This window comes from Lathyrus oleraceus, chromosome 5, assembly GCF_024323335.1.
Source record: "Lathyrus oleraceus cultivar Zhongwan6 chromosome 5, CAAS_Psat_ZW6_1.0, whole genome shotgun sequence".
Lineage (NCBI taxonomy): Eukaryota > Viridiplantae > Streptophyta > Magnoliopsida > Fabales > Fabaceae > Lathyrus > Lathyrus oleraceus.
The window spans coordinates 369,885,047-369,896,099 of record NC_066583.1 but is presented as its reverse complement, the minus strand read 5'-3'; the positions used below and the strand labels follow the sequence as shown (position 1 = coordinate 369,896,099).

At 34.0% G+C, this 11,053-nt stretch overlaps 1 protein-coding gene across 1 annotated transcript; it reads right to left on the bottom strand.

Moving 5' to 3' along the window:
• Nucleotides 1-283: 283 nt before the first annotated feature.
• LOC127084808 (disease resistance protein RPM1) lies at nt 284-3,778 on the bottom strand. Its single transcript, XM_051025324.1, has 2 exons — nt 806-3,778; nt 284-652 (listed from the first exon to the last, which is right to left on the bottom strand). The coding sequence occupies exon 1, from the start codon at nt 3,574-3,576 to the stop codon at nt 856-858; it is 2,721 nt and encodes a 906-aa protein (XP_050881281.1). The 5' UTR covers nt 3,577-3,778; the 3' UTR covers nt 284-652; nt 806-855.
• Between the last annotated feature and the right edge of the window lie 7,275 nt (nt 3,779-11,053).

Sequence of the window (11,053 nt, the reverse complement as noted above, 5' to 3'; positions counted from 1 at the left end):
GATTATACGAAGGAAGACAAGCAAGGAAGATAAAAGTAGAGACACAATCACATAACATCAAACATGAGATGTGAGTAGTTTTTTCTACACTTTTCATGTTTCTTTGCAGGGTTGGCTCCTATGAGTTCATCATACTTATCCACACTTTCTTGCCTTTGTTATTCTTAGATGGAAAAGTTGATGAGAAAAAGTTTGCTCATGATTTATTTTACATCTATGGAATGTCTATGTTATGCTTGGTGGGTTATTTTTGAATAATAATTTTGCAATAGAAATATATTCCTTAACAAAAAACATTGAAAGGAAAGATCTCATGCCATATTGCATATACAATTCATCCCATACAACTCAAATCTTACCTGAACAACAAAATATCTTGCTACAATCGTTACGACTAAAGTTTCATAAATGCCATTATTAAAGAAAAATAAAGTCTTAAAATGCTTGAAAGCAACAATTACAATTCACAAACAACTCAAATATCAAATCAAACCATAATTTAGAGAGATTTCATACACCATTATCATTATTAAAGTACAACAAATTAAACCTAAATTTTTTTTTATTGAGGAACAAAAGTCCCAAATTGATGCAGTAAGCGTCTCTCTGGAGAATCTGAATTGCCATTGCATTGAAAGTTGAACTCCAACACCTACCAAACAACAGAAAATTATCACTATCGACTACCCTCGAGGATCCAAAATAGTATTCATATTTGGTGATGCTGAGTTAAATAATAAATCATGTAACAAAAGTATTTGGATGACTGAAGAGTAACAATAAGTTTCAGGAAGAAAAAACACACCTTTGTTTCCCTCTTGAGTATGATAAAGTTTTATTTCTACCTCCTTGGACTTATGTAACAAAATAGTTAATTTTAACAGTCGGCATATGCTCCGTGATCCAACTCAAATCCTCGGTATAAATGTCCCGCTCAATATCATCTTCACTCTCAATATTGAGAACTTCAAGCTTCTCTAGGTGTAGGATTCCTTTGGGTAAATTCTTGAGATTGAGTGAGAGTAACTGAAGCTTTTTCAGAGAAGGAAGAGCTCCTCTTTCAATAATAATAACTCTCAGTTCAGATAAATCCTCAACATACAGTTCCTTTAGTTTCTCAAACCCTCCATCTTCAAAATGCAAAGATAAACCTTCAAAGGCATTGCGGGTCAGAGAGAGGATCAACAAGTGCTGCAAACTTTTTAGGAATTGCATTGGATCTTTAGTTAATAAGGACTGCGTCAACGTCAACACAACAAGATTCTGAAGCTCTGGAATCGACTTTGGCAACTTCTTTAACATTCCCAAAAGTGAAAGTTTTCGAAGCATCATTGGTGCGGAAATCAAATCCAAACCAATGGATTTATTACTTTGAAAAGATAATTCAACGTTTAGTTTCTCCAAGTGTTTCATTTCGTTGATTGAAGAAGACAGAATGCTTCCATCTTCCTCATGAACATTAAGCAACCCCAAATCCCTCATCTGTTTCAGCTTTCCTAACTCGTTTATTACCTCTGCAACTCCATCCATATTTAAATCAACATTACGAAGCGATTGTAGGGATGTCATATCTCCGATACCTTTCTTTAAATGAATTAAAGATATTCGGTAGCCGATAAGATGTCTTAGCTTTCTAAGCTTGCTAATCTCCTTTGGCAACTCAATCACTGCATGTCTTGCATCTAAGGTCTCTAGGTTCTGGAGCATGCCAATGGATTTTGGGATTTTACCATCTCTAATATAATTGAAACTTAAATACTTCAAATGGATTAAACTTCCAACCTCATGAGGAGGATGGAATACTTTCACAAGTTCATAATCAAGAACCTTCAATAACCTGAATTTTGTAGGGATTCTCCAAAAATACATGAAACGTGATGCATCATTTCTAAAAAAAAACAATGACCGAACATGCAACCTTTCAATATGCAAATTTAAATCATCAAGACCCGTTCTTAATTCGGTAGTTACTAACAAGCGTCGAACAATTCCACTTAAGTTTGATTGTCCATCATCACTAATATGCTTGCAAAAATTTAAATCCTCAGTTTTTTCAAGCATCATATCGCGTATTAGATCATGAACACGACAACGTTTAACCTTACCATCATATCTAAGCGAGGATACTTGCACCAAGCTTCTATGGATCAGCTCCGTTAAATATCCTTCTGCTACTTCTTCCAATGTCTTCCCTCTTTCCTCCTTCACAAACCCTTCCGCTATCCAGTGACGAATCACTCTCTTTGATCTAACTACGTAATCTTCTGGATATATTGCAAAATACAACAAGCATGACTTGAGATAATAAGGTAAATCATCATAGCTTAAACCAAGAATTTCTTTTATCCCAATTAAATTTGTATCTTTCTTTAGCTCTAAGCTCAGGTTTTCTCTAAATCTATGCCACTCAAACCCAGTTTTCTCTCTTGTAGACAAAAGACCACCAATGGCAACAATTGCTAGTGGTAAGCCATTACATTTTTGAACAATTTCATTGGCTATAGCAGTAAGCTCTTTTGGACAGCACCCGTCATAGTCAAATTTGAATGCCTTCTTATTGAACAGCTCTAGAGATTGTTCTTGAGTTAGAGGTTGCAATTCAAGCATCTTAGTGAAAGAAGATTTTTTACATGAAACCACAACATTTTGGTTCCTAGTTGTGATAAGTATCCTACTTCCACTTTTATTATCAATTACAGCAAATTCAATATCATCCCAAAAATGCACACTCCAAACATCATCAAACACGACGATGTACCTCTTTTGCTGCAAGTAGTTTCGCACTTGTTCGGTCAATGACCCTCGATCCATTTGAGAAATTTCCCTAGGAGCACCGTCTCCTTTTTCTTTGCATAACTTTATCAGCATCTCCCTCAACAACTCTTCAACATTATATGATTGAGATATTGTGATCCAAACACGACAATTGAAGTGGCCGAGGACATCCTTGCTGTCAAAAACTTTCTTAGCAAGAGTGGTTTTTCCTTGCCCTCCCATTCCTACCACAGAAACTACAGTGCGCTCATCCCTTCCCTTTATCATCCAATCAATCAATCTTTTCCTTGGCTCTTCAAAACCCACCACTTCAGATTCTTCCATGTAAAGAGCAGCCAATCGAGGGTCATGCCATTTAGAATTCTGGATTTTCCTAGAATTGCTTGATCCTTGTTCAAGAGAACGTTGGAAGCCATATCTTTCACTTCTTTCCTTGATCCCTCGTACATATGACTTAATGTCTTGAATCTCAGACGCTATTCGACGACGAGAGATTATAGCTTTGAGCTTATGGAGTAAAGATGCACATCCATGATCACGAGGTTGCCGTCCTACCTGGATCATATACTCGTCAATGATATCTTCAATGCGAAAAGCTGCTTCCCTAACTTGCTTCACCCATATTTTGACTCCTTCCGTTGTTGGAGCTCTTTTATCAGCATCCTTAAGGAACGCTTGAATACTTTCAAGTTCATCTTTAATATCAGCAAACTCCTTGTGAATACCTCTAAGCAGCTTCACTTCTTCCCTTAAGAGTGGAAGTAGTTGGTCAATAACTAATGAGACTGCAATTTCCGCCATAAGAGTTGAGCTTTGATTATTGTTGTTTTGTAAGATGAAGATGACGACACTGATTGTATACCAATCATGAAAATGGAAACACAAATGGAAGTTGCCTGTTATCCACTGAATGGGAATCTATAAAGCATGTCTTGTGGAAATGGTTTCTCTTGTCGCTTTATAAAAAAAAGTTTGATAGGGATAAAATCCCTCGCTAATACAAAAACTGCTTCACAAAATAAAAACTTATGAGGGGAGATGTCCCCTAATTAAATATAGCATCGCAAATTATTCATTAGGGGATAAGTTCCTTGCAAAATTGACTAGGGATTAAGTCCCTCGTAAAATGTCATTAATAAAATTTAACCAGTTGTGTAGCAGACCTATAGAATTGAGACTCACTCGTATCAGACATTAATGAAATGATAAGCCCCCTACAAATAATTTATCGGGGAAAGCTCCTAGCACAATTGTGTCATACACCGGTAAGGGATTTAACCCTCGGCTAATGCATATATATTTTGGAATTTATAAGGGGATTAACCCCTTGCAAACTACTAACTATTTGTGTGGAGAATAATCCCTAACTAATATTTACATATTATATAAAAAAAAAATATTATAATTATATTATTATAATTATAAAAATACTATCCATTATAATTAATATATATTTTTAATTTCATAAAATAAAATTAGAAAATAAAATTAGCAAATAAAATAATCATTAAAAGTAAAATAAAACTATCCATACCCACCAAAATAAAAATAATTCATGATTAAAGATAAAAATAAAAATAAAAAATAAAAATACATATTAAAATTTTTATTTTTCTACAAATTTAATCAACTTCTTCCTCACCCTCATGTCTCCTCCTCAAAAACCTTGATTTATATGCGAGGTCATAAATTTTCAAATCTCTGCGCGCACTCATTTGCAACCCCCATTGCTTTCTCTTACTCCGTTGTTTTTCTCCTCAATTCTTCCTTCATCTCTGCTTGTCTTTTCCTCATTTCTTTCATTTATCCATTTCTTGCTGCTGTTTCGGTCTGCGTGATGTTTCTCACATTTTCTAGCATATCAGCGGTTAAGATATGTGGATGTGATGTTCATTCTCCATCAGCAAGACTCATTCTGAAACTTGATTGTTTTGACATACCCTCTAGTGCCATACACTCTCTCATTTTTCTTCTTCCGCCGAGCAACATCATACCAAGTCCGAAAATCTAATTAATCATTAAATTAGATTCAATTTAAAGATTATGATTTGGAATAAGCTAAATTTTTTTTTGGAGTAAGTTGACTCTCTCTATCTATCTCTCTCTCTCTCTCTCTCTCTCTCTCTCTTCTCTCTCTCTCTCTCTCTCTCTCTCTCTCTCTCTCTCTCTCTCTCTCTCTCTCTCTCTCTCTCTCTCTCTCTCTCTCTCTCTCTATATATATATATATATATTATATATATATATATATATATATATATATATATATATATAATATATATATATATATATATATATATATATATATATATATATATATATATATATATATATATATATATATATATATATATATATATATATATATATATATATGAGTCAGGATCAAATGACACTAAGGTGTCAAATTTAATAACATGACACATTCGATAACTCTTCACCCTATGTCCGTATAACAAATTTAGTAACATGACACCTCTGATAACTCTTTATCCTATGTCTGTATAACAAAATTAGAACCTAATAATAAATACCAATACCAAAAAACCTACATAAAATATAAGATCACATGCATGATCTCAAAAAGAAAAAAAAAGTATTACATAAGAAATAAAATGAAGATACATATACCAGAAGTTTTTGATGCCTATAAAGCAACATGCTTCCATAAATCAAAGCTAAAGATCCACATGTAAAAAGGCTATGAGTTAAAGTTGTATCAACACCATATAAAAATCATATAAAAGTTCAAAAATACATATAATTCCATTTATTTATATACCTTAAAATATGTTGTCTTTTTGGTGTAGAAGTAATGAGGGAAGTTGGTGTAAAAGGAGAACACTGTGAGGAATGAACAAGAATCTTAGAAAAACAAGGTGAACACAAATTGGTTAGAATATAACCCCACATTGTTTTGGTTAGAAATAATTTATGGTTAGAAATAATTTAAGTGTTTATAAAGCTAATAGACACAAGTTAGAATATAATAGATAAATTGGGCCTTGGTGGTAAAAGAATGGGTTTAAGCCCAAAGATTCTAATTTTAAAATTTTTAATTAATTAATTAATTTAGAAATATATTAATTTAACTTATTAAATATTAATTCAAATAGAAACATATTAATTAATAATTATCCTAGTCATCCTTGCCACCTAATTAAAAAATATTTTTTTATCTCAATCATCAAAGTCACGTCTGTAAAAGTAGAGAGTATCATAAAAATCTAAAGTCCATCAAAATTAAGGGACCAAAGTCCCAGATTTGGTAATAGGGGGACCAATTGTTTAAAACGTTAAAATTAAGGGGGACCAAAAGTGCATTTAAACCTTATTTAATTAAGTGGGAATTGGTGAGAATTGTATAATTGAGTCAATTTTGAGAATTGAGAGAGTTTAGTGGTGAGTGGAGGAAAACTGAATTTGAGTTGGATAAAAAGTGTAATTTAGAGAATTAAAATAAAATAGTATATATTCTAAAGTTGAACAAAAATTAGGTTTTTAGAATTATTTTCTTCAGTATGTGAAAACAAGGGATTAGAAGAAAAGAAGTTTGAGAAGGAAGTGCTAGGGCTTGAAAGAAGAGGTCTTAGAGAGCTTGCTTGCTAAATTTTTCTCGAGTTACAAGGTAAGAGGGGATTCTTCATCTATGAGGGCCTAATTCATGAAAGGGTAGAGATATTTTCCTTAACCTCCAATAGGATTTTCTCTCTTTTGTTGGTTTATGTTGACTGATGAACAATTGATTGAAATTTTGTTTTTATGCCATGATATGCTTGTAATTTCGTGTATTATTTTGGAGATGATTGTGTCATATGCTATTAGTTCATAAACATGAGTTTGGATGTGAAATTGGAGTTTTCAAAACATGAATAAATTTTGTTTTTGTGATTAAATCAAGAGAAAAACATGTTAGATTAGTATGAATTAACATGCCTTTGTGTGGGAATCATGTGAGTATTATTTTTGGATTGCATAGAGGTATTTGAAGGTGTTTGGGTGAGTTTTTGCAGGTTCTGCAATAGCATAACGAATTTCTGCTTTTGTTAGTAGGGTGACCAGTGTCATCCATATGATGCCCTGGGCATCACGCGCTAGGAAGCGCTAATGGGCGTCATGCATATGAAAGGGAGACCGTCATGGCTTCCAGGTGAGCGTGGTCTTGTCAGGTCGTCACAGTGTGACATGTTGGATGATGGGAAGGATGACGAATGTCATCTTGGTGATGAGTTACCCGTCATCGAGTCAGAATACGTATTCTGACATGTTGTGTTGGGTTTTGAGGGTGGTTTTGTCGGGCGTTTGAGGATTGGTTGTTGTTTTAGTGTATTCTGCTAAGTATGAGTTGATTAATCAGTTTATATAATTCATTGAATAATATCATACATACATGTGAGTTATGTGCAATTGTGAGTATGCGTAATAGAAATGAAAGTATGATGTGATGCTGATTTTTGTTGATGAGACGTGTGTTCTAAAATTTCAGTTATTATCGATGCAGTGAAAATTATATTTATGTACAGTCAGAGAGGGGTTGTATTGTATATGTGTTTATTAAGTGTTTATGTATAGTCAGAGTGAGGTTATACTGCATTTTTGTATGACATTCATCATATGTGTCATTTATGTGAAGGAGGCATGTTCGCTAGTTCATAGTGGGGACTAGTGACTTTTCCCAAGCCTTGAGTGAGGGATTAAAGCTTAAACTGTGGGCTCGGGGTTTATAGAGATTGGAACCCGATTCGTATGAAAAACCAAACATATAGTCAGTACCGTATGCATATATAGTCGAGTTGCGAGTCTGGTTAAGAGTGGGTCCGTGACGAGCATGAGTCGAGTCATTGTTGCATTTTATTGCATAATTTCGACTCGATGATTGTGATCTGGGTGAGATATGAATACATTATGTTTGTGTGTTTTCTGAGTATGTGGATAATTGCGTAGATGTGTGAATCTATCATGAATGTTTATGCACCATTTATTATTTGAATGTATTCTCACCCCTTTTGTGTTGTTGCGTCTGTGCTCCTGTGGAGTACATATAATCAGGTACCTGAGTATGAGCTTGAGGTTGAGTACGGTGTTGTGCCTCTTTAGTTGCTTGTCATTCGAGTATTTATTTGGAATCGCTCTGATGCGTAACACGAGGGGAACAAGATGTCTTATATCTGTTTATGTTGTATATCTTTCTGTTTGGTTTTATTTTGCAAAGAGCCATCTTTTCGAACTAATAGTTATGTTGAGACTTTTATGCCAAATGTTTTTTTTATTCCGCTGCTTATCAAACGAGTTGTTTTATTATTATGTGGTTCAATTTGGTTTAATTATTGTGATTAATATCCTTCTTGGTGAATATTTATGTTTTTATACATGTTTTATCATTTTATTGTCGAGTCTGTAAATTGGGTGTTACACTACCAATTTAAGTGGGGCATGAAATTTAATTCGCTAGATGATTTTAGAGATACAATACATGAGTGGTTAGTATTAAACGGTAGGGAAATTACCTTTGTGAAAAATGAGAGTTATATAGTAAGGGTAGAATGCAAGGATAAATGTTGTTTTTTAGTTCTATGCTCTAAAGTGGGCCATCAACACACTTATCCTATAAAGACATTGGTACCCATACATGTGCTAGGGTATTGAACAATAGATCTGCAAACTCAAAGTGGGTGGCCAAGGCAATAGTGAGAAAATGCAAACTCAAACCGATACAGTTAGAATTCATGGCATTATGCAAAATATGAGACAACAATATTCTATGAGGATCACTGTTGCTAGAGCATAAAAGGCAAAGTTCATTTTCCAAGAATATTATTAAGGGAGGTGTTGATAAGCAATATTCAAATTTATGGAGGTATCATGTTTAGTTAAAAAGGGTTAATATTGGGGATACTGTGAAGATCAATGTTGACAGGCCAAGTCCATCAATACAACCAAGGTTTGGATATTTTTACTTTTGTTTTGATGGTTGTAAAAAGGGCTTCATACAGGGTTGTAGTGTTGGTGTAAGCCCTTGAGGCCAATACTTTTGGTACTTGTATCGAATTATTTATTAATAATAAAAGGTTTTTTCTTTATTATGTTTGTTTAATAAAGTCCCTAGAATAGCTCGTCCGTTTAATGTATCAAGTGTGACTTGATCATGAGATCCCATTAAACATAAGGACATTATTCTTAAAGTATCCGTAGTCGAGATTTGTTGTGAAGTGGGATAACATTAAAGCATTAAGACTATTATGTATATAGACTGATGATCACATCTCATGGGTCATGGATAAAGAGTTATCAAGTCTTAAACATAGGTATGAATATTAGGAGTAATATTTATACTGGATTGACCCGCTATAAGAATACTACATAGAATGTTATACAAAGTGTCATAAGTTATTCTCATGGTAAGGTACGGTGCACTTAAGTAGAATACAAAATATGGTAAGGTACCACGCGCTTAAGTGATTTTTGGTATACCATAAGATATGGGCCACATACACTTAATTGGCCTTTTTAGCTTGCAGCCCACACAAGTGGTTCTATAAATAGAATCCTTGTGCAGAAGCATTTCACTTGATGAAATTTTATTTCTCTCTCTCTCTCTCTCTCTCTCTCTCACACACACACACACACACACACACACACACACACACACACACACACACGCGCTCACTCAAAGCCTTCATTCGTAGCAATTAGCACTGAGATTGAAGGAATTCGTTCGTGTGGACTGAATAGAGGCATTGTCACCATTCAACCCTCGTGATCACTCGTTAGATCTGCATCAAAGGTTTCAATCACCACAAGAGGTAACCGTTTCTATCACTGATCATGCCCCTTTTAAGGATCACTAAAGGAAATTTTTTAATTTCCGCTGCATTTTGGATCGCAAGTTTCCTTCATGTAAACCATTTGTTGGAGTTGATGACATTCATTTGAAGATAAAGTATGATGGACAACTTCTAATAGTTATGGGTAGGGACCCCCAATGACTAGTATTTTCCTTTGGCTTTTGGGATTGTTGAAACTGAAACAAAGGAAAGTTGGATGTGGTTTATTTACTTATTAATGGAAGATATTGAACAAGATAGAAGATATATTTTCATCTCAGATCAGCAAAGGTATATATATTTTTAGTTCATTGAAACTGACTATTTGTTCATTTCATCCCAGGTCATGAAAATGTATGATTGTTTGTTTTTGACAAGAATTAGTGGTTGTGTTTGATGAAATGTTTAAGAGAATTGAGCATAGGTTATGCCTCATATACTTGTATGAAAATTTTAAGAATTTTTTTGGAGGTGACTCACTTATAAGGGATTTGATGATGGGAGCAGCCAAGGCAACTTACTATCAAGCTTGGTTGCAAAAGATGAATGAACTTGAACAATTGGACTTTAATGCTTGGACATGGTTGATGGGAGGTTAGATAATGAGGTATTTAATGGTGATCATTGGTGTCCAATTGGGTCAATGTATGAATAACTCCAAGTTACACTTGCCTTCAACATATAAGAATTTAGTGTTGATATTGGAAAAAGATCATGTAACTGCAATTTTAGGGAATTAGTTGGTATTCCATGTAGGCATGCAATTGTTGCTCTAAGTTATAGAAAACAAAACCCAGAAGACTTTGTTGATTAATTTTATTCAAGAAAAATTATGCACATTGTTATGGTTTTTCTATGAGTCCTATAAATGGGATGGACATGTGGCCTGAAGTTGAAGCTGAGGAACTTCAACCACCATTGTACAAAATTATACCTGACGGACCTAGAAAAGTTAGAATTAGGGAATGTGGTGAAGATGGTGCTAGGAGAAGAAGAACATGTGTGTCGTATAAATGTACAAAATATGATAAATTTGGGCACAATGCATTGTTATGCAAGAGTAAAACTGAAGATCCAAATTCCTTGAAAAGAAAGGTAACTAAACTTACTCTAATATTGTACATGGTTTAACTTATGCATGTAGTCTCTCCAAAACATAACCATCAATTTATTTTTTTACAGAGTAAACCAAAAGGGCATAAAATTGAACCTGATGCAACTCAACCTGATGCAACTCAAGTTGATGCAACTCAACCTGATACAACTCAACCTGATGCGACTAAGAGTTTCTTTGGTAATATATGAAGGTGGTAAGAAACACAAGAAATGGGGGTTTAAATTGGGTTTCTAAAAATGAAAGCTTTTTCAAAACCAACTCAATCAAGCAATAACACGAACAATAAAAATAACAAGGTTATTTTTATATTGGTTTGCTGTTAATGAAGCTACCTCCAGTC